The sequence below is a fragment of the Poecilia reticulata genome, linkage group LG4 (genome assembly GCF_000633615.1).
Source record: "Poecilia reticulata strain Guanapo linkage group LG4, Guppy_female_1.0+MT, whole genome shotgun sequence".
Classification (NCBI taxonomy): domain Eukaryota; kingdom Metazoa; phylum Chordata; class Actinopteri; order Cyprinodontiformes; family Poeciliidae; genus Poecilia; species Poecilia reticulata.
Window position 1 is genome coordinate 20,077,937 of NC_024334.1, and position 24,313 is coordinate 20,102,249.

The following is a 24,313-nucleotide window of genomic DNA, read 5'->3' on the forward strand; positions in this document are numbered from 1 at the left end:
ATCCCCTCTTCTAAACGCAATTAGAGGAGCAGCCGTGGCTCTGAACAGGATGCACTGATTGATGGAGGGTTTGCAGATCTCCATCTCGCGCATAAGCTGTGGAAATCACAGCGCGATGACGGATGGGCTTTCTATTTTTAGGAAAGCGGAAAGAGAGAAATGAAGCAACACTGAGACGGATTGACCTAAAAATAATCTGACGTGCGCTCGCCTCACCCACTGTGAGATCGTCCAGCTCCGGCAGCACCGGCAGCGTCCAGCCGATGGAGTTCAGGAGAGCCGTCACTTGACCCATGTTGGCCAGAGGCTCCACTCGCACCACCTGTACATGAGGCACTCATGAGTAAAAAAAATAAATAAATAAATAACCCTTTAACTTGTCTTATTGCTTTTTAGAAAACGCTAACTTTGTGAAGTTATTGTTTGCCAAAAAAAACGATCCTTCATTTTTTAAGACGTATTCTTTAGTCTGATGACTTTCGAAGATTTCACTTAGAAAAAGAAAAACACATTTCTTATTTTTCTCAAAATGTCACACAGCTAAGAACTACAACCAGAAGACCTTTTGGAAAGGGTCTCGTGTGTAGTTAGTCATAACTGAGGGTTTTAATGAGTCAAAATGTGGATTACAGGGAGCTTCAGGAGTTAAACTAATCCGAGTGTATGGAGGGAAAAATAATAATCTCCTGCGATGTCCAGCTTCTTGTCTCCTGGTTTCTCCTACCTGCCTCTTTGTGTCCACCTCCAGAATGTCCATCATGTTGATCATAATGTTCTTGTGGGTCTTCTTGTATTTTCCCACTCTGAGGGACACGGTGAGCCAGCCGGGTCGACCGGTACACATGTAGGTCCCGCCGCCGTTCTTCCTCCACTCACGTATCTGTGTGTGACACAGCAGGTTACTTTTGCAGTACTGTGTGCTACATAGGGAATTCTACTTACATACTGTAAATCTTAGGCTTTAAATTTAAAGGACATAAATGTTCCAAGTCAAGCAAGGCTGGGGAATGTGCAGGAATTGCGGCTGCTTAGTGGACAAGGATCCCCTCTAAAATACGGATTCTGATTGGGAAAGAAGGGAATCACCAATCAGACTCAAGCTTAGAATCCAATATGGCTGCAAAGCACATTAAATATAGTGAAAGCTGCAGGTATAAATGAATTATTAACAGTTTATATTATACCCCATATTATTATTCACAATTTGGTATCTAATTAAATCAGTAACACATATATTGTGCCACCATCACTATATGTGAGCGTGTTAATTTAATGTTTGACTGCATAAAATAACAAGAATTTTTTTTTTTTATTATCATTTTTGTTTTGGCATGTATTGCTAATGGAGGTAGCAGCAAAATAAACAGCAACTTTGACCCGTTTTCCAACTTGCAACTAGAAAGCAAAATAAATCCAAGCTTGGCCAAATCAAACCCAGAATAATTCAGATAAGTTCAGCTGGAAGTGGCCCCCCTACTTAAATTCTACTCAGGTCCCCATTGAGTTTTGGGTCGCCCTTGGTTCAACCCCCCATCAGGAGAATATAAGTCCAGCACACCTGTGTTGTGCAGGAATGCTGTGATGATGAAATGATGACGTAGCACCCACTCACCTGTTGCTGGATGTCCCGCACGCGCTGGTCGTGCAGCTTGGGTGCCGAACACATTTTAAAAATGAGCCACGCTCTCACATAATAATACACATCGAATATAACCGAGAGGGGCAGTAAGAACAAGCACACGAATATCCAGCGCTGGTGGACGATCACGTAATCCAGACCTTTGACTCTGATCCAGAGCAGGAAGAAAACCAGCAGGGCTCCTAAATACAACAGCGGACTCATCGCGTCAGCTCGGGTCAGAAGCCGGTCTGATGGACGCTGCAGCCAAAATCCGAGTTTAAACTTTTTACTTTTGTTTCCAGCTGGGGTAACAGATTCCTGACTCCTGATCAGGTAGGTGGACTTCAAACTCCGCCTCTACTCAAGGCTAATTGGTCGATATTCCGAAAAAGGCGGGGCTTGTTCGCCCAGTTTGTATCTTATTGGTTAACCGTGCGGCCGTAGGGCGTGGTAGAGACAGAGCGTGTCTGCTGATTGGCCAATCATAAAGCAGACAGACTCTCACACCACGCAGTCTGCTCACATGGGAGCGGGTGAATTTTCAGGCAAAGTACAACAGAGAGTCGAGGCTGTTTTCGAAAAAGTTTGACAGTCTGCATCACTAACTGAAGCAATCCATTGTTGCCTCAACCAGGGGCGCTAACAGGAATCTTGGGCCGCCTGACAAAAAATTAAATTGGGCCCCCCTCACGCAGCTGCTGTTACTGCTGCAGCTGCTGCATCACAATTTCAAAGGCTTGCAAACTGCCTTGCTTTCTTTGGTCCAATACTGATAACTAGTACAATATTTACTGCTCATGAATTTTACATGCAAGAGTAAAATTCAGTATGGATACAGTCTGCATACAGTATGCAAGTAGGTTGCTTAAATTTTTTCTATTACTTTTAGATTACTGAAATGTCTCTCCCCATGAGCAACAGTCATAGGCAACATGCAAAATATACATAAAACAATCCAGACTTCTAAAAAAAATTGCTATGTAGTTGCATTTTATTCAAGCTGCAGTACATAACTTTAATAAAAAAATATGTTTTCTCCATAATTGTCAAAGCAGTCACAGTGTCATAGCAGTTTATGAGACAGATGATCTGTGAAAACAATCAATCTCCCCCACCTCCTCCCTGAACTACTATTGCTAGCTAAAGTAATGCCACGTTCTGACCAAAACAATCAATCAGAAATAGGAGGTGGGTCTTAGCGCTGGCAATCAACTGCAACAACTTATTGTTACAGGAAAATCGTTTATCTGTCATCATTGGTAGCTATGCTTAATAGACTAAGCATTTACAACAGACTAGGCTAGCTGCAGCATAACAGAGCAAGGGGGAGGAAAGATGAGCCACATGAGATTGTGATTGACAGCGCTAAACGTCTCCTGCCACTGACTGGTTGTTTTTAGATAGCACTGGGAGAAAGCAGAGGAAATAGATTTTTCACAGATTATCTCTCATACCATGTTGTCACAACATAGTGACAGTTTTAACAAATATGTGGAAAAAAATTATTTTTATAAAAGTTACATACTGCAGCTTTAATTTTACTTAGGAGAGAACGGATCAGGAGGGACGTGGGTTAGAGCTGCTGCTGACTGACTCATCTGTTGTTAAGTGGTAAAAGGTACAAGGGACAAGTTAAATATATGAATGTTGGTAATTCTTTTCTTTAATTCATTAAATGCTAGTGAAATGGAGGCAAACAGTAGTCTGTAGCTATGCTAACTATGCTAAATGGTTGATAATCTCACAGTTTACCCACCTCTCTTGGAGAAAAACTGGGTTATAAATTAACACTTACCTTTTTCTCTCCCTCTCTCTATTTTTTTTTTCTGAAAACCTGATTTTCTAACTTTTCTTAGCAGCATAGTAACTGCCACAATCATTCTTGTTTCCTACTGTCTGCTGCTGAACAGCATCACTCTCAAGCACTTCAAGCAGGAATGAACCATTTCATGCAGGGCGGGGGGGTTCAGGACAAATATGGATGTCTGTTTTTTGGTCTGGGAGTGGAGTCTAAAAACAATCTTTGAAAATACAATATGATTAATTTTGTAATTGACAGGGCCCCATTTTTTTTATTTTTTTTTTATTTCTATGAACAATATATAAATAAATAAATTGTGGAGGGCCTCCTGCTGGTCAGGGCCCCTAGAATTGTCATCACTTCTCCCCCCTATACCGTGCCCCTGGCTTCAACTATATCCTTTCCCCACCATTTTTCCTCATTTTTAGGGAATTGCTAACTGTACGGTTGTATACAATTTGGGAATCGATGGAGAAAAAGATTAAACTTTTAAATTGTAATTTTATTCATTCGGAGTTTATGTGACTATAACGTGTACAGCCGTGCAAAGCCACGTCCAGAGGACCTGCCATAGAAAGGTGGTTCAGCACAGCACTGCCTCATGTTGGTTATTTTATCAAATATAATCTCATCAAAACAAAGCTGAAGTCGGTGGTCGCAGCATGTAAAACTGTTCAAGGAGAGTAAATGCTTTCGTAAGGCAGTGTGGGACTTATTTTCTCTTTATTTAAGACTGGATGCACTTTGTAAATTTCTCAAACTTAATCAGGGTTCAGAGTCATGGCGCTTCATGACACACATTGCTGAAGAATACATCCAATTGTCCTCTATATTACGTCCATTTGTGCTCAGAAAAATAGCTTCGACCTGCACTCTTTCACTCTCTGTCCCTCTTCCTGTCTCTCATCCCCTCTTGCAGACACACACGCAGGCTAAAGTGGTACCCTTCGGACACATTAGAGGGAGGGTGGGGCGCCAGTAAAGATTTCTTAATGGGCTCTGCCGTCCTCTTGTCCATCTGGCTTGATGATAAACACACAGCTGCTCAACATTAGCCTGATGCGCATCAAAGCGTTCAACGTTTTCATTCTTCTTTTATTTTTGTTCCCCCCCCCAAGTTTTGCAACAGACCAACAATTTGGAACAGAAGTGGGAGAATAAACACATGGACTAAAAATGACCGGCAGTGTTTCAGCACTAATGGAGATGGAAGTGATGGAGACCAAACAGTGAGATTTAGAAGGACTCGTCTCGTCGGGGTTTCTTGTAAATCGCTCGGATCTCTGGTCTTTGTCAGAGTGCACAGGGGGACCGCGCTCTGTGCTACTGTTTACATGTGAATGACACCGTCCAGCCGGCCCCAGCCAAGCAGAGAGCTCAGAGACAGGTTGCAGTCCTGCGGGGAGATGCCTTCCCTGCACCACGGAGCAATCTTCGTCGGAGCCTTCCTCATTGTGACCGGGGGCTCCACAGCCTTCCTGGCCTCCTACCAGAGCCGCCTGCAGGCTTTCTCGCTGTGCTGTGTGGTGCTGGGGGTGGTCATGCTCATCCTGGGACTCTTCTGGGCCATGAACAGCAAAAATGTAGCGAACTACAACCACCGGGATTTCGACCCGGACTGTCCCCATTACCCTTACAACGACTACTCCAACTACTCCAGCCATGCTCTCTTCTCTCCTCAGCTGACTCGGTTCCCAGAGTCCCAGTCCGTGTTTCTGCCCAGGTGGGTGAAAGAAGAAGAAGGGGGGAAAAATGCTGTCATTGTAAATATTGGTTGTTGTTGTTTGACTTTTGTTTTTTTATCTAACTTACTTGCTATGCCTCTTGGTTGAATCCAAAGAGTAAAAAAGCATCATTGTTTAAACGTCTTGGCATATTTGTTGCTGCCCTTTTAATAAGAGTTCAGATTTCAGTTTGCCAAGGCAATGAAATTTGCCGTCTGACTGTTCACTCACTAATACCACTTCTTTCACTCCACAAAACACAAACATCGTCCTGAGAAATGTTGGATCATTTCAAGCATCCTATCTGTGTGTGTGTGTGTGTGTTCCTGTTGAGCCTGTGGCTGTATTGTCTCTGAATATTGTTGTTTCTAGTATCTCAAAACATTACTTGATGCTTCTGAAAGAGTGAATGACTAATTAAAACATTCTTACCTATACTACTTAAACCCGTCCAAGGGTCTACGAACATGTATTGGTGATCTATGACTTCCTGTTTCCCTGGGCTATAAATAGGAAGAGATGCAGAGGCGCATTTCTCTTAGTCACGCTCTAAAATGGGAAACATAAGTGAACATGCTATTTAAGCAAAGCAGATCCACGTTGATCTTCTTAAGTCAAGGAGTGGTTATGTCACATTAGTTGGAGCTTAAACTGAGACTTTAACTCGATTGGTTTGATTTGGTCGGGTAAATCTTCGGATTTTCGATGGGAACCAAAGGATGAATACGTGGAAAAGTACCACGTTCCCACAGTCGAAAGTACACTGGAGGATCAGTGATCCAAAGACCCTGGGAACCTGGCTGGAGTGGATAGCATCACACACTCTTTGAGACACAAGAAATGTTCATTTTATAAATCTAGTGGTTTTTTGCCAGAAAACTAAAACTGGACCATAATAGGGGCATTTCACCAAATAGAAAAATCAGTTGTTTTTAATGCTCAAGTCTTAGAGGACATGTAATATAAAGTTATAGAAGTCTGAAAAGCACTGTTACTATTTATGTTTGCTTTCACATGATGGTTCTCACACCAGATCCTACTTTTTCTGTCTGTAGGACGATGGAGAGCCAGAGGAACGCTACTCGTGGCGAAGATTTCGACTATCCACCCATGGACTGTGGCGGGTTAAGCCCAGCACCTCGCCCTCCACCGTGGCAGGAACCCCCGCCTCCGTATGAGGTCGCCATCAAAACCACCTGTAGCTCTACACACCTGCGGCGTGCATATTCAGACACACACCTGGCAACAGAGCCCTTGTTTGGACAGTCGAGAGAGATTAGCTTTGAGGTGTGACACGCCCTCTTCTCTTCTAAATGGGCATAAATTTGATGCTAGCTCCTACCCTTTGTGATTCATTTGAAGCCCACTTCTCTCTGGTTTACTGCATGTTTTTCCTACGTTAAATACGTCAAACATGATTAAAGCTAGTTCGAGGTCATTTGGGCAAAACAAAGCGTTGTAAGCCAACATTTCAACAATTTGCTAACAAATACTGAGCTAGCTTAAATATCATTCTTACATTCCAAACTGAGCACTACATTGTTTTTCTAGGGATCATTCTAGGATGATTTGTATCATAAAACATGTATTAGAGATAATATTATTACAAATTAAGTATGAACTGAGAAGCAGCTACAGCATGTTAGTCTAGCTTAGCAAAACACAGCGACGAGGTGAGTTTTAATGATGGCTGGGTAACAAAAGGTAACCCATGTAATGGTGACATTCCTACTGAATTTATTTTTTTTATTTAATCTTTTTTCAGTGAATATCAATTCTGAAGCTAGAAGCTTTAATGAACCAGGACCGTTCACCTCTATTTGCATGAGGCTAAATCATTTAAAGGGAGCAAAGCCTCAATCATACATACCACTGAGACTTTAATGCAGCTTAAATGATTAAAGTAAGAAATTACAGACCTTAACTTTTCTGACTGAAACTATAATACTTTTCTTTAAGCTTAATGTAGGGTTTTAAAACTACAGCGCGTGGGGAAGAATGGAGATTGATTCACTTTTGGAGCTAGATTTAAGGGGACATTTTGAGGAAATACTTTTTATTTTATCCCTCTCCCAATCTAAAAGAGGATCACAAAAGACTGCGCAAAAATTTTAACATTTTGTAGTGTATAATGTAATGTCTGGTGTTTTCCCACATATAATGTGATACATAGCCATCACAATTAAACTGAAAAAGTTACAGATTTCCTCGAAGGTGTTGGAAAGACGATAAAAGATGCAATATTCTAGTTGCATAAGTGTAACCAAGCCTTTTATAGTAATTATTTGAAGCTTGTTTTGACTCAGCTTCAGCATTTAGTCTTTTGCACGAGTCTGTCAGCATCCAACATTTTGACTTGCCAAAATTTGCCCACTCTACCTTCTGATCCTGCTAACATTTTCAGAGTCTCTCAGATTGTCAAGTTCCTGTCAAGTTTACTTCTAGGTTTTGGCTTACCCATTCCAAATCGTTAATGTTCACCTCATAAAACATTCGTATGTGGATTTGGATATATATTTTGCATAAGAGGGGTGTGTGCTTTCTTGACCCGCTGTACAGCCAAGCTGAGGCTTACCATGTTTATCACTTACGCTTTAAATCAGCAACTATACAGCTTGAGGACTTCCAGAAGCACATAGATCAAATGTTTGGTAATGAATGTAAAGAAAGCCAAAGATATCGATTAATGCCAATCAAAGAAACTTGACTCTTTTTTTTTATCTCTCTTCAAATCAAATTGAAACAATCTCATGATACAAAGAACTTAGCATCTGGCTTAGTTGCAGAAAATTTGACAGATATAACAATAGGGGTTTTTTTTGTTGTGATTTGCAGCTTTTCAACAGCAAATCAAAAAAGGTTGTTAACCTTGTTGGTCACACTTTGGCTGAAAAGAGTTAGCAGTGATGGAGACCTTGTCACAAAATACCAACATTCACAGGAATTCAGGAAAAAGAAGTTTGACGGACGGTTGTTTTCTAGGTAAATACCGTCCTTGAAGTTGCAGCAAACCTTTACGTGCCGAGCTTTGACAATCACTTTGGGTTTGATGGGAAAACATCAGCAGCTGAAATGGTGTTAACTTCCATCAATTGCCTTATAGCGGCAGAAGCAAGCAGAAGGTACAAAAACCTGCTTTAACTCAACAAACACTTGTGCACGCTTACTTTCTAGGATTTACCAGCTGACTGATTTTTTTTAATTCTTATTTTCTAACCTGCAAAGTTGTACGTTTGTCTTTTTTTTTTGTGAAAAAAAGAAAAATCTTGAAAAAATGCTTGCCTCGTTTTTTTCATTTGTGTGCTGAGCTTATTGTCCTCCTCATTGTGCTGGAAGCTTGGGAACACTGACTCATCTGACCATATGTGCTTCCATGTGCTCAACAGACCACTGCCCTTCTTTGGCGTAGCATCCTCTGCTTTTAAATATTACAACATGGCCGACTGCAGTGCTTTTGTTTTTGTTGTTTAATTTTTTTTTCCATTTTAAAGAACGACACCAGAGTGGTTGAGTTTTAATCAGTTTTCGAGGTACGATCTTCTTTCAAAGACCTTTATCGCTAACGTTGCGACGTGGAAATGAACTTGTACGCGTCGTGTTTATTGTTTACTTGTTTATGTAAATATGTGCTTCATTTCTGCACAAAAGCTAAAAGCATCAACTGGAAACCATTATCTTAGGTCATAAGACAAACGATTCAGACGGAGTTACAATTGTGGAAAAAAAAAAAAAAAAAGGTTTGTCCAAGCAGGCAAAAAAAAAACTCTTGGAGGTTTTCTGGACGGCTGAGTGCATAATACTGCCATCACCCTACGTTGCACTATTCATTGTAAATAGTGCAATGAATAGTGCACCATTCATTGCACTATTGTAAAGGAAGAAACTGCACTGCACTCCTCTGTTCTCTGACTGAACAAGCACAATAAATGCAGCCTGTTGGACTCACAGCAGAAGAGACAAAATTACTGTGTGTGCATGTTTAATTTGTCTTATTATTATTATTAGTAGTGAGAAAATGCAAGTGAACATCTATGTCAGATCATGTGAGAGTGTATTAATTTTTCTTAAATAAAACATGTGGATGGAAGAGGCAGCTCCAATATGTTTGTTTTCTTCATTTAATATGCAGACAGTTTTCATGGCTTTTATTTTGAAATGCACGCCCTCATGGCGGGACAGATGAACCCCAACGAAAAACACAAAATGATCATTTGCAGTTGTTATGTGTCACTAGCAGAAGGTTTGTGTTTTCATGTATGTGGCAATTTTGTGATTATTCTCTATTTTGTTCCATTTTGTGTCATATTGATGAATGAAAACCCCCATTGATAGGTATTTTCCTAGAACCTACATAAAAGAACCACAGACAACGTWTATGAATTTCATGACAAACTTTGCAAAGGAGAAGACTCTATCAATTGCTCCTCCGAGCTGTTCATAGAGCGTTCTGAAAACCTTCAGTTTGTTTGTCTCTTTTATTAGCAGGGGAGAGAAAGGTGTAAACAGGAATGGAAGGGGTGAAACCCACATCCTATCTTCACAGTAGGATGTGAATTCAGACAGACAGAGGGGAGACACAGAAACTAAATTAACACATAGATAGGTTTTACAGCTCAGGACTTTCCCAGGAAGATCTAAGTCACCATCTGTACAAACATGCTTGATTAAGGAAGATTTACCTTTTGTCTCCCAAGTTTCAACAAGTTTGAACACTAAACCTCTAAATAAAAACTAGTGACATAAAATTATACCTGTAAGAATGATAACAAACATAATAACTCTAACACCCATCTTTTTTTTTTTTTGTTTTTTGTTTTTTGAAAACCCCCATCTTGCACTCATACACTGCAGGGAAAACTAGTCCCGAAATAATGTTGACGATTTTGAGTGACTTCCTTTTAGCAACCGATTCTGGAAATTTGGGGGATTTTTGTACTTTTAGATGAAAGCATTTAGCTGTTTCCACAGTAGTTTTATAATCTGTAGGGAACACAAAGGTGCAGCGTTAGACTGGATTTGTTTATGTCAACGGGACACAAGCTTCTGTGTTCATACAGAAAACCCAGGCGTGTTTCAACACCTCTTTCCTGTGGCGTTCCTCAAGGTTCACTTCTCGGTCCTCTCCTGTTCTTCATTGTATCCTCTCTCTTTAGAGTCGGTGTTGTGAAGTCATATCATCTCTTTTCACTGCTTTGCAGATGACTATCAGATTTAACTCCCTGGCTAAACAGTCTGCGCTCCATCCATCTCTTCTGCATCACCTCGATGACATCAAGACATGATTGATCATGGATTTTCTGAGCTTTATTGACAACAAAACACAGATGATTTTCTTCACACCTAACAACACTTCGCACACTGCTGTTCCAAACGGTGGTGATCTGGAGCTGTACGTTGAGCAACGTGTTACAAGTCCAGGTGTGACCTTGGACTCAGGTTTCAGGTTGTGTGAACAGGTCAGTCCATGTTTTGTGGAGCAGTTTCTTTCAGGTGCGTCGGGTTGTCTTACTTAAACCATTCTTTGCAAAAGGTGACCTGGAGACAACAACCCATTTTTTAAAATCAAAACTCGGCTAAATTATGTCAATGCGCATCAGGCCTCTCTTTCACTCCTTCAGCTTGTTCAGATCGCTGCTATCTCACCGGCTCTGTCTTCACTCCACTGGTTTATGGGTGCCAAAGAATTGATTTTAAAATCTGTCTTGTCTTTTAAACGTCTCACTGATCCTCCTCTTCTGTATACTAGTCTGACCTGCGTCGGCGTCGTGTTTCACCACTGAACCTTTGGGTGAGCTGTCCAGCTCCGGGTTGGTTGTACCAAAACCGAACCTGAACCTCAGAAGAGATCAGGTTTTCTCATTATTGTGGCTCCAATATTATGGAACAAGCAACCTGTCTCGTTATTTTTAAGTGTTTAAAAAAACAATGTTTTCAGTGGATTTTGAAGTTGTGTGAGTTGGTTTTTATTTAAGTCATTTCAGACTTTGCATTTTGTGTTATTTCTGTTTAGTTTGTCGTTCTATTTTAGTTTTGTTTATGTCTTTGTCTGTTCTGTTTTAGTACAGTACAGCACTTTGGTTAAAAAGTAGATTCTTTAAATGTGCCTTGTGAAAAACAAAATGGCATCAGCACATTGTTTGAAAATCACGTGACCATTTTTCTGTAACTCATTCTCCATTTGAAAGACTCGGTGATTACCCAATCTGGTTATGTCAAACAGATGTTTTTTTTAATTTATGGTAAATAGACACGAGGTCTATTGTATCTGATTTAAAAGGTTTGTCAAAGTACTGTGTTTTACAAGTAGTAAATAAAGGCACCGTCTCAGGTACAAAAACCTTAGCAGCAAAAACAAACAAACAAAAAAACTGTTCAGCCTGAAACACTGCAATACTGGGGGATTAAACTGATTTAGAGGATCATAAATAAATACATAAAAATAAAACCTCATTTTCTGAGCTCAAAACCAAATACTTCTCCTGGTCAAAAATCTACCATGAGGAAATGGACAGAGAATTTCAGCACGAGAAAAGTTTACAACTGCGACCAAGATAACTGTTTCATCAGAGAAAGCCTGGTGGTGCCCGGGGTGGGCGGACCCTATTGGCGCGACCGCCTCTGCTCAGGCAACAAGTTTATTAAGGCGGAGGGATGAGAACCCAAATAAAGAGATATAGAGTTTGACTTGCGGCCTGCTTCAGGCCGGGCTGGCCGCTCAGCTCCATCTCCAGCTGGAACTGCTCATCTTTAACTGCGGCTATAACTCTCCGTGCAGCAAACAGCCTGCCCAAACAAGTGACAATGTTCAGACCGTGTGTGTGTGTGTGTGTGTGTGTGTGTTGTGTGTATGGACGGCCTGCCCTCAATTTCTCGTCAGTGAAAAAAAAAAAGGAAAAAAAAGCCTTCCTCATTAAAAATAAAAGCACTTCCTCCACCGCAGCTGCCGCTTCTTCTTCTTCTGCTGCTGCTGCTTTGACCAGATGAAACCCACTCCGCACCCAATCAGAGCGACATCATCAACTCTGATCGAAGAGGGGGGTTTTTCGACGCTGCTAGCTCTGGACAAACACCAAGCGGGAGAAATGAGCGTTCAGCCGGGGGAGAGGCGGTAGAGCCGCCGGGGTATGAGAGAGAGAGAGAGAGAGAGAAAGAGAGAGAGAGAGAGAGAGAGAGGCGCGGCGGGGTTCGCTGGAAATTCGGACTGGCCTGGATAAATCGTCTCTCCACGATTTTTTCTTTTTCCCGTCCTATTCCTCAGGGATTTTGGAGTCAGAGTTGATAACTTGTGAAGGAGTAATGGTCCAGCTTCCTCAGCGCGGTTTCCCTGCAGGTATCGACGCTTCTGGCACTTATTATTTACATGTTGCTCACATTCCAGCTGCTTTCTGTTTTCTCTTGTTGTTACCTCCCCTGTAATGCCCCCACTCCCCACTCCACTCCACACACACACACACACACACACACACGCACACACACACAAGCAAGCAAGCACATTTTCGGATCTTTATCTGTCTCCTCTCTTATGCGGGAACAGGAAGAAACCAAGCCGTGGAGGGCAGGAGCCCCTGAGATGTCGATCCATCACGGCACGCTGCTCTGTCTGGGCGTCCTGCTGATGACCTCCGGGGGAATCATGATCTTTAGCTCTGGGACGGCGTACCACGCAACGCTCCCACTGATGGTACTTGGGATTTTTCTGGGTATGGGGGGACTGAGCGTGGTGGTGGCAGGAGTTTGCATGGCTAAGAAGAATTTACAGGTGGGAGTGCCTGGACACTTCCTCCTGCACCCCCCCACTGGCACACGCTTCAGCCCACAGCAGGCCCTGGCCATACAAAGGTAAACACTCTTTGAAGGTGACATCAGCGAGGAAAGGGGGGGGGGTGTCTTGAAGGGGTTTTGGGGATAAAATGAAAGTATAGCGCAGAAATAAATAAAAGAAAACTTAAAAAAAATTTTTTTTTTTTTTATCCTACGTTATAAAAACCACTCCATGCTGTTCTGATTTGAAGACTTTTGACAATTAGGCCCAGAAACAGACTTGTAGAAATATGAGTGAATTGTGTTAAAGGGTTTTAATATGACCACAGTATCCCAGCTTCCCAACATGCTCACCTTGCTTATCGTCAGCAGTTATGTGGAGCATGTTCTCCCTCTTAAATTACAGCGTTAGTATGCATCCGTTGGCAGGTCAACGAGACAACCCGCTACACATGCTGGGGGAAGAGTAATGGCAACCTTGCTGATTTAAAAAAAAAAAAAAAAAAAGCTTTATTTTTTTGTCACTTGCGTGTTTTAGTGTCAGACAAAAGTCACCCATTGATTATAAAATGCTGTTCTTTTGTGTGTGAAAGAACAAAAAGTGGCCAACATGGCTGTGAAAAATGTAATTTGTGATGAACCACTTGTAGAGTCAAGAAATCACTTAAATAGAACTTTTACACAGTGCGCTTAAACATTAAAAGCTCAAGATTTGATTTAAAAAGAACAAACAACCACACAAAAAAAGGAATGTTTTTGACGTCTGTCGGTCTGGAAAGGCTTACAAACCCATATCGATTGCTTTAGGATTTCAGTAAACAGCAGTGACAGTCATTATCCCTCAATTAAAGAAAAATAAAACAGTCTGGAAGGAAATGGTGTTCATGGGAGAATCCCAGGAAGAAGCCAATGGTTACTAAAAAGAACACATATAACTGCCTATTATCAGCCAAGAAAAATCCGATGATCCCCAAGGATTTTGAAAAATATTCACCGGACGAATGAGACAAAATACAAAATGTTTGGAGGGTGTGCATCTCAGCATTTTATGAATATTACTTACTGTCAAACACAGTGGTGTTAGTATGATGATCTGGGCTTTCTCCGCTGCTTCTGGACCTCAGCACCGGTTCAAAGTGATGAAAACATGAATCCTGGAGTAGAAAATCCTGAAGAAGAAAGTTCAACGTCAACCAAACGTGGGTTATGCAGCAGGACGATGATCCTCTCAAAAATCATTTTGATGCATTTTGAGTGGCCTAGTCAAAGTACAGGATTTAAATCTGATTCACATGTTTTGAAATGGAATCAAAAAAGGACTTGCATTATCTACAACTGAACGAAAACAATCCAGTAGACTTGCTGCCGGTTATCGCAAAGACTGACATCGTTTGATAGCAGATTTGCTCCCAAGTGTGGCAGAAGCAGCACTTGGGTTAAGAGGTACTAACTTTTAAATAAATATGGTGTCATGTTAGTTATTTTTCCCCTCAACAAATAAGATGGACATTTAAATAACACACATTTTGAGTTTACTGACGTAAAAAAAAACATAAGTCTGGAACATGTAATGACAAAAAGCAAAACAGAAGAAGTTGGCACATACTGTTTTCACAGTTCTGTAAGGCTCTGTGTCATCTGAATCAAAAATATGTAGGCATGAACAAAATACATATAATTCATCCTGAGATTATTTTACTTTTAGGATGCTAACTGTTGTGACCAAAGCCGACTGCATGGCAGCAGCTGCGACGTCTCGCTCTTCTCTGAAACAGTGAGCTGAGCGTTCGCCAACAGACAGGAAACCACCGGCACAGAGAACAATGGCCTCCGCAGACGAACAAACTGGGCTGCGTTTCAATACTCCCTTTACTTGTTTGAGAAAAATCAAGAAAATATTGCTGAGAAAAGTCCCAGTTTATTAGCTAAAACACGTAGTATAGAAAGATTAGGAAAACCGACGCACCTGAGGGTGGGAAACAACAGACTGGCTGATTAAGGGCTACCGTTCTAGAACATGGAGTGCTAGTTCTTGGAGGCAGTCATATCGTCTGCGTTCTAAATAACATTAATAAAGAAATAATGCCAGAATAAAGAATGAACTATTCAGGAGTCTGTTGAGTCTCCTGAAGCTGAGGCGTCCAGCTGACATCCCATGGTAGCAACTCTGTAGCGACACAAGAGCAACACTGTTGCATTCTGGCTAAAATTAACACAACTGGAAACATTGTATCCTTTATTGGAGGATTTCATCTGATCCACACATCCAGTTTTTCTCCTACTAAAACCCTTTTCTACAAATGCCTTCACACGTCTGATAACATGACCAAACCATAAAGTCAAAACTCCAAAAAGGTGTAGGCAAGCTGATTGGTTTAATTTGCATTTTCTTTGATGCCACCTTGTTCAGAATTAATATATATTATAAACCGCTCTACCTTAGTGCAGATTAAACATCACAGTGTATCCGACTCAGTCCGTCCATCACGCTCTCGCTCCAATCAGCTCTTGTTTCGTCTCGGCACCGAGAGCAGCCGGACAGCAGCCTATCGTGATGTCATCAGACCTTCGGAAAAAAATAGATTCTACCGTTTCACAGAAGTAGTTTGATGACATCAGGTGTCTGGCTGTGATGAGGATGGATCTGTGTTAAGCAGATGTTTGGAAAAAGTCAGATTTCTTCCGAACACGTAACACCCATAAGCCATTTCCCATAAATAGATAGACTGAATAGTTATTAAGCATAATTTGTTGGCACAAATATCCTGCCTAAAATTTTTCCAGCCATGTTTAGACATTAATTATCCTCTTAAGTTAAGGCAAATTCACCTCATCACTCTCAACCACATTTCTTTATTTTTTGTTTGTTGGTAAATTCATCTTTTTATACATATGTATTTTCAACAGCATTTTGTTTGGAGGCATTTCCTTTAAACTCTAAATGACTAAATGATTCCTCTGCAAACGTGAGACGCTCCATCAATTGTGAGACGGGAGACGTTGTTTAGCCTTGTTTTTGTTTCATGTGACTGATTTAGGATGTGATCTGTGTTGTCTTTAATTGCATAAGTCAGCGGTGTCCCAACTATTCCCACTGTGTGTCAGACATCATCAGACATCATCAGACTGAAAGCACTCACGAGCCACAAAAACTACAATCGCAATATAGCAATAAAACAAGCAACATATCCTGTTTTTCTTTGGTCAGAAATCAAGAATCTATATAACATTGTTGTAGCTTTAAAGCACAAAAAGGATCTCAGACATTTGACTTTATAAAAATAATGGAATCCAATTTCCCACCTTTTTTTCTTTTTTCTTTTAGTAAATTGCTTCCTATTTTCTTGTTTATTTTTCCTGAATAAGAATAGAATATGCGGCTTTCTATTTTCTAAAATTACTATTTTATTGAAAAAGTGCGTCCCAAAAGTCAATGGTTGCTGTTGGTGGCCCTATTTACAATTTAATTCTATGAAATGAAAGCTCAGAAAAATTCAGTGTCCATCTGCATCAACAGGGAAACCAGATTTGTAGCCGGCGCGCTTGGCGCAGTTAGCACTGAGCTAAGGCGTTCCGGAAGTATTCAGGAAGTTTCTGTTTCAGATTAAAACTCTCACCGCATCTCTGTTCCCATCAGGAGGCTGGACCGAATCCGGCGGGAGATGTCGACGGACGCCGTCAGCACTTCGCCGGAGCCCGAACCCTCCCTGCCGTCCACCCCGCCGCCCTGGACCATGGAGCCGCCGCCGTCGTACGACACGGTGATGAAGAGCCAGCACATAAACCAGGAGGCCAATCAGGAGGCGGACCAGGAGCACGGCGAACAGCCGAACTACGAGCACAACGAACAGCAACTTCCTGAACACACTGAATGTACAAATCAAGATGGCAGCCAGCAAGTTTAAACTGGGTTGGACTTCCTACACTCCTCCGGTGCCTACTGTTCTTCTAAGCGAGAGCTTTGTCTGAACTCACAGCTGCAAACCTCCTCCGTGCCTTGAAATCGACCAATCGAGACTCGACTTCAGCTCAGGCTTCCCGTGGACGGTTGGACCGTCACAAAGGCAGGAGTGGTGGAAGTTGAGCTTTTGTCAGGAAATGTTGGTGTTGGATCTAAGTTGTCTTGTCTTTACGTTTAAACACGAGAAACTTCAGTTTCGTATATCTGCAGCATACTTATGTTAAAGCACATATCTTGTTTTTAATTCACTACAGCCTGCAACCCATATGCAGTGTTATGTTGTCTCAGTCTGCCGCCGTGTCATTTATTTTATGCAATTATCCATTTATTTATGGGGGGTTTTTTCCTTCTCCTTCGCTGCTTCGTTATGGCCTGGATCGCAGCAGCTCTGAAAGAGTCCAAACTCTTGATAAAATGCCAGGATTTTTGAGAAAAAAAAAAGGATGATAAATACAGGCTGCACAAGTGGTAGCACTGTTGCCTTGCAGCAAGAAGGTTCTGGGTTCAATTCCTGGCCTGCGGTCTTTCTGCATGGAGTTTGCATGTACTCCCTGTTCATGGTGGGTTCTCTCTGGGTACTCCGGCTTCCTCCCACAGTCCAAAAACATGACTGTCGGGTTGATTGGTCTCTTTAAATTCTCCCTAGGTTTGTGGTGCATGTTTTTTTTTTTCTGTCTGTCTCTGTGTTGCCCTGCGACAGACTGGCGACCTGTCCAGGGTGTACCCCGCCTCTCGCCCGAAACATTCGCTGGAGATGGACACCAGCACCTCCTGACTCCTCTAAGGGACAAGGGTGTACAGAAAATGGATGGATGATAAATACTTTCCAGAAGAATAGAATAGAAACTGGCTTTGTTATCAGGTATAACAGCAGTATTAAGAGGTTCAAAACGACATATAGAAACTAATTCTAAGACATAAAGTGTTCCCTGTACATTTCAATAAATCTGTATAAAAGGGGAACATAAACAAATGTAATAACCTTAAACTGATTCTGTGTTGAAAACAAAAGCCCTGGCCCATTTTGAAAGCGGATGTGGCAGGTTGCATCTTGCATCAGAGGACAGGCTGCTCCATTAACCTGACGGTCATGTTGGGGGGGGAAAAAACAAACAAGCTACTTTCACAGAGAACGGCCTGGACAGTTTCTCCTGTCAGGAGACTGTGCAGCCTCCCAGCTAATGTGGGATTTACAAAAAAAACAAAGAGCTACATTTTGTTACGTTTATATAGAGAATTTAAGAAATAATCCACTTGTATTAAAAATGTTTTAAACAACCTCTTTTAGACTGAAAGATGAATGTATCACATTTATAAGGGGTCATGCACTGAGAACAGGATGCAAATATGCTTTGTCATCAGATAAGGTAGTTTCTAACGCAAGAAAATAAAGGATGCTTTTTATAATACTTTCTAGGATTTCTGGTATAAATTTTTTTTCAATATTTGTGTATATTAGTCGGTGTTGTAGAGGCAATAGAGGGAACTTGCCTCAGTAAATCCACAGGTACATGTTTGCTAACGGTTTCACGGGAGGAACATGTTAAATTACGTTTATGTTGCAGTTATTGTTGCACTATTAAGGAATAATTAATTACAGGTAGACATTTTGCATTTATTAGTTTATAGGATAACAATCTTGGGATATACCGAGTTATTGTTGGAACGACTTAATAACTAAAAATGTGTCAAAATCTAGAGATCAATAAGCAAAAAAGAAAACAAACAAACCCACAACTTGAACCATGCCAGAGAAATGACAGGATGTGCATGTTTCCCCCCCTTCAGGCACCAATTAGCACGTTTTGAGCTTTTCTGGGACGCTGCACATTTTACATAATAGTTGAGCGCAAAGCCGCTGATCATCTTAAGCCTGAAGTGATTAACATCGTATCCCTGACAGATTTAGGTTTGCTGTAATCTTTTAATTTCACCAACATGTTTCTGCTGACTGGAATTGATATTAACATTATGATTTTTCAATGGAAACTAATAGAGAATCTGCAGAGGGAGCTAAACCTCAGGGTGTCGACAAGGAGGCCCTGCAAACTCAGACCTGAAGATCACAAAAATACAGACTCTAAACATTCATATGTGTACGAGAGACCACTTAAAATGATCAGTTTCTCTGAGTTTACTTTGTAAAGGTATGTTTGAGTAAAATGAACTTTGTTCTTTTATTCTGTGAACTACTGGTGTCACTTCTCTGAAATTCCATGCAAAAGTTTAGTATTTATTTGCAGAAAATGAGAAGTGGTCAAAGTAACAAAAAAAGATGCAGCACTTTCAGACCTCAGATAATGCAAAGAAAACAAGTTGATATTCATTTAGAAACAGCAACACTAATGTTTTAACTCAGGAAGAGATCAGAAACCAATATTTGGTGGAATAACCAGGAGGTTTTCAGTGAAGTGGGCTCTTCATTATTTTTCCAGAGCCGTATATCTGCGTGTGTGCCTATTTTTAATTTTTTAAATGTAAACCTGTCGTGCGTACAAATACCCAGAAAATATATATATATTTTAATTTTATAAATCTTTTATTTATTGTTTTTACATTTATTTCCTGCTTGGAGAAGATTACCCTGTATGTCTTTCTGTGACCGGAACATGACTCAAACACTTTTCAAGAAGCAGGCCACAGCCCTCTGTAGCCCCCCACTTGGAGGCGCCACTGTTAACTGTATGCTAGTCATCATGTGGTTCACCATTCATATGAAACTGCTGAATGGGCAGATGGCAAAGTGTTTTCAGTGGCTCAGGACACTAAACTTCTGCCAGTCTGGGTGCCGGTAGAGCAGCAAAAATTAGAGACACGACACACTAAAGTGAATCTAAACATTAGCTAAACACCGATTGGGAGGGTAATAAATCACCAAATGCTAATAGTTTCACTATGTCTTGCTAGTACATTCCATTTTGTTGGATTCCAAGTCAGCAGACTGATGCTGGCCTCTTCTAGACACCAAATTGGGGAATCCTCCTAACCTGTTGTAAGTCATGTGACTCCTGCACTGGAAAGCAGTGACAGCAGAATACTAACAGTGCATTAATACCGATTGCTCACAGTTTGCCGGCTGCCTGCCTGTTGTTTGTTTTGTTGTGACATCACCACAAACTAGAGCTAAGAAACAGCAGAGCGGCTTTCTAAGGCTGGTATTGACTGCTATAAAGCTGATTATCTGGAGGAAGGAAATCCCTGAAGAGGAGGAAGCAGGAGGATGGCTGTAGACCAAACAAACACCGACAGCCAACTGAGCAGTGCCCTCACAAGCTGAGATTTTATTTAGCTTCTTTTTTTCTTTTTTTTTTTAACACAGCAGCCTGCAGCAAGGTGACCTTTCAGGTACAGACGCACACCTGCAATTTTATACCTGACCTGAGCAGCGTGTCTGCAGGCTGTAATAAGCAGCCGAGTGGAACCACCACTGCAGTTTCTCCACCTTCACCTTCAAGCTCTGTCACACAAAGAGCCCACTAAATCTTTTCTTTTACCCCCCCTCCTCCCCCCTCCATCATGCTTTCAAGTTAGCGCACGCTTGTGGGCTGCAGCAGAGGTTCACAGCGATGGCGGAGGGGAAGCCTTACCGGTACGGACTCATAGTGGCCGGCCTCTCTGTGGTTGCCGTGGGCCTGTTCCTCATGATGCAGGAGCGCCCGCACGTCTACGTGACGATGTGCGTCGTCGGAGTCACCATGGTCTGTGCTGGGACAGTGTGGAGCCTCTGCCAGTGCTATCCCAAGGTCAGAGTCGGAGAGTACTCGGTTACATTTACTCAATTATGTTTGCTTTAGTAACTTTTTTTTTTTTTTTTTACTACGCTGTGCTTTTTACTTTTACTTGAGTAAAATTCCTGGATTCTCTACTTCACTGAAGTAGAGAAGTTGTTCTAACCCAAAACCCACCAGACACAAACACACACCTGCAGTTTTTTTAAAAGATTCATAAATAGGTCTCACTTTACAATAACGCTCCCAGATATGTTATTAATTAATCTCTAAACACTTTATAAATCGTCAATAACTGTTTGTTACAAACAGGAAGGAGACAAAATTCTTGCCAAATCTGTTCACCTACATGTTTTATCTACAGTTGTTACACTAAACATTTCAGACTAACTTGTAAGTACAATAAGCATTTGTAATTGTAATATTTTAGCACACAGTCTCCTTCTCAGCCTTATTTAATGCATAATATACAGTTATTAATGATTTATAAAATGTTTATAGATAAATTGATAACATAAAATATTTATTAGCAATCTATAGAGGAGCCTTATTGTAAAACGTTATCCATAAGTTCGACTAGAATTAGAAAATATTTTTTGTAATTATGCTACTTAAAAATATATCTAATTATCAAGATTTCCACATACTTGACTTTATGTTTTGGTCCATCTGATGATGTCATTTTAAAATATTAAATAACTGATATTCTGGTCAGTACTTAAGTAGTTTTTTGGGGTTTTTCTTTTGAGTAATTGGATACTTTTACTTTCACTAGAGTAAAAAAAAAAAAAACATGTTGAAGTAGTGCTGCTACTTTTTGGGGGGTATTCTCCCCACCTCCGCCTGAAGAAGACTCTTGAGTTTTTGACGTGTGCAGGATGCACTTGAGTGAGATTTTGTAAACAAAGGTGTGTGTCCGTCAGGTCGTCGTGACGCCCGTGACTCAGAAGGAAAGCCTGGAGGATCTGATGTGCTCTGCCAGAGATGAGCGGTACTGTCTGAACACACTCACTCACTCACAGCATGGTGCCAGTTATCTAGGTCTTACCGATTCCCTGTGCGAGAATCCATCAGCCGGTCTGAAAGCGGTGACAGCAGCAGAGATTCAGGGGAGAGCAGAGGACGGGTCTCCGCTCCGTCAGGCTGCAAAATACTATTTCAGCATCAGCCTGATGAAATAAAAACCTTCAGTCTCACATATTTGAACATGAAGAAGGAAAATTATATTCCTTAACGTGGGAGCCGTGTAATTATATCCGTTAAGGAGAAACGTCACAAAATGTCATTTATTTTCAGAATTACAATTTTGACACTTAAATTACAAATTGAGCAGCAATTTACAGCCAGTAGCGAATAAAATCAAGAATCTCCAATTAGTAGCCGCACCAGTTTTACGCATTCTGAAAAATGAGGGTTGAGATGCAAAAAAGAAACGCAAATGAAAACAAACCAAACCTTTCATTCTGGCATTTTAAGAATGTATTCATCCTCCTCGGTCACACTCCTTCTATTTGATTTCTGTGACTCGTCTTAATTTAAGGACACGTGTAGAGGATAAAGGAAGGACGGTCGAAACCCCGGGGTGGAAAAAAAAAACCTTTCGGGTCGATCGACCTCCCATCCCAGAATGCAACCCAATCAGAAAATCAAACTCCTCGCTTTGACCCGAGTCGTGTTGTGTCCCACTGAAGCGAATCGGACTCTGACTGGTTAACTGAGACCAGACGGAACCGTCTCGTTCCCAGCTCTGTTGACAGACGGAGTCTCAGCACAACAGCTGCCCGAACCAGCCTGAAGGTCGTTCTGTAGGAAGGAGTTGGAGGCCGTCACGTCTGGCTCAGCTTCTTACTTTGAATCGTTCCTGCAATTAATTTGACACGAAGGAAGGGGGGGGGGGGGGGGGGGAAACAAAGTTTCAGTCATGCTGAAGGAAAACTTTACGAGAAAATTAGACGTATGGAAAAACAAAAAGAATGGTGGGATGGCATTGCGACTGAATCTTAATCGAGTTGATCAGGGTTGATAAATAAATCTGACTGGGCTTCTTCCGGGTGTGCGTTTCAGTTTCTCCAGGTTCTGCTGAGTGGAAGATAGAAATGACCCGATGTGACGTCATCTCTGTACGACCTAAATGTTATGGTTAGGTTTTCAGGGAGACATGGGCCCGCGGGCCGTAGTTTGGGGACCACGGCTCTAGAGCCAGGGTGCTCAAAGTAAGGCCCGGGGGCCATTTGCAGCCCCTGAACTGATTTTGTGTGGTCCCACAACCATAATTCAAGGAAATTTTAAAATAAATTAGGACGAAACCATGACGTTTACAATAAAATTCTGGCTGCTAAAATGTTAGCTATAACACAAAGTTATGTTTTTTTTCCACATTTTCTGGTTTCCTTATATTTTCACGGTAAATACTCTTTGACTTATACTCTAAAGTACACCTTGGTGCTCAAATATCTGCTAGATGCATAGGTGTAGGAAGCGGGAGGGGGTACGGGGGGACGGAGGGGGGGACATGTCCCCCCCCCCAATATTGAAGAGAGTCACATTCGTCCCCCCCAATAATTTCACCTCAGTTGCGAAGAATTTTAAAATCTTCCACTCGCATGCTTTTATTTTGAAGGCCCACAACAGCGCATTAGCAGAGCGCTTCCTCCCATTTAGATATTTAGGAGAACAGCAGTGCTAGAATGATGTTGAAGAAAGGTGAAGAAGCTCTGGTGAGGTCTTCATTTAGTGTAGTGAAATATGTATGAACTGTTTTTAATTTTTAAATAAGCTAAACTATTTTATTATGAGAGGAGCAGATCAGGCATAGGAGAGCCAGGTGGAGTTTCAGAGTGTGAAGATATAAAAATTATATTAATTACATGAGACAATAAGAAAAGTGCTTGAGGAGAGGTTTAAAAATAAATTTGTGAAAATGTTTGCTACAAAGTAAATAGAGTTGAGATGTATAATAATGTATACATCTGAAAATGAAGTCATTTAAATTCTCATAATGTATGATAAAAACATACTTTTTATATTTAGTTCACATTCTGATACTGTAAATTACTGTAGTGTCTGTTGTAAATCCATGAATCCATGCAGGGACATCAGGTTGCAGAGAGTCAGAGGGAGGCAGAGACAGAAACGCATATCCGTAGATATTTTTAATTAAATGTTTGCGGCTAAAAATGACAGGAGAATAAAAACATTTAGGCTTTTTGCTTCAGTGTATTCTATGGCTCATGTTTGGTAAGTTACTGAAAGCAGGGCTGGAAAGTGATACTGAGTTAACAGTGAGGAGCTAAGGTGTCAGACGTGAAAAGTATCATTTTTATTTTTGTAGATCAAACTGTTGCACTGATGTAGAGAGTTGTTCAAGAACAAAACTTGTTTTTTAGCTTTTATTTTTGTTGATCAAACTGCTGTATTGAGTTTAAAACTGCCTAGTCCTATTTTATTATTTGTTTTTTACTYTGGTTTTAGAAAGAAGTAGAACCAGTTCAACTGCAAGTCAATTTATATCAGTGCATTTTGACCAATAATCAAATTTATTTTTACCAATAAGATATATCAGAATCTGGTAGCCTGTCTGTGCTACCAGAATATGTAGCTTGCTAGTTGTGAGGCAWATGCTAAAGTGAGTGTTCATCCTGGAATCCTGATTATTGGATTGTAAATAGTAACGTGTTAGAATACTTGTTACTGAAACAAGGGTCAGATTAGAGTAAC

General features: G+C 41.0%; 3 protein-coding genes and 1 long non-coding RNA gene across 4 annotated transcripts in view; 2 read left to right on the forward strand and 2 right to left on the reverse strand.

Moving 5' to 3' along the window:
- Window positions 1-1,946, reverse strand: part of dhcr24 (24-dehydrocholesterol reductase) — an 11,116-nt gene extending 9,170 nt beyond the window's left edge. The window contains exons 1-3 of the mRNA XM_008407393.2: window positions 1,613-1,946; window positions 725-880; window positions 217-322 (exon numbers count right to left, since the gene is read on the reverse strand). Coding sequence (XP_008405615.1) covers window positions 217-322; window positions 725-880; window positions 1,613-1,843 — 493 coding nt within the window. The 5' untranslated portion in view covers window positions 1,844-1,946. The remainder of the gene's footprint in view (window positions 1-216; window positions 323-724; window positions 881-1,612) is intronic.
- A 2,182-nt stretch (window positions 1,947-4,128) lies between these two features.
- Window positions 4,129-16,018, reverse strand: LOC103463797 (uncharacterized). The gene is made up of 2 exons (XR_533550.2): window positions 13,971-16,018; window positions 4,129-5,137 (listed from the first exon to the last, which is right to left on the reverse strand). It is a non-coding gene; the product is annotated as an uncharacterized LOC103463797 (long non-coding RNA).
- LOC103463796 (uncharacterized) lies at window positions 4,743-9,233 on the forward strand. The gene is made up of 2 exons (XM_008407394.2): window positions 4,743-5,145; window positions 6,202-9,233. The coding sequence occupies exons 1-2, from the start codon at window positions 4,763-4,765 to the stop codon at window positions 6,437-6,439; spliced, it is 621 nt and encodes a 206-aa protein (XP_008405616.1). The 5' UTR covers window positions 4,743-4,762; the 3' UTR covers window positions 6,440-9,233.
- Window positions 16,019-20,434: 4,416 nt separating the features above from the next.
- Window positions 20,435-24,313, forward strand: part of bsnd (barttin CLCNK type accessory subunit beta) — a 12,724-nt gene continuing 8,845 nt past the window's right edge. Inside the window, exons 1-2 of the mRNA XM_008407390.2 lie at window positions 20,435-20,611; window positions 21,520-21,587. Coding sequence (XP_008405612.1) covers window positions 20,435-20,611; window positions 21,520-21,587 — 245 coding nt within the window. The remainder of the gene's footprint in view (window positions 20,612-21,519; window positions 21,588-24,313) is intronic.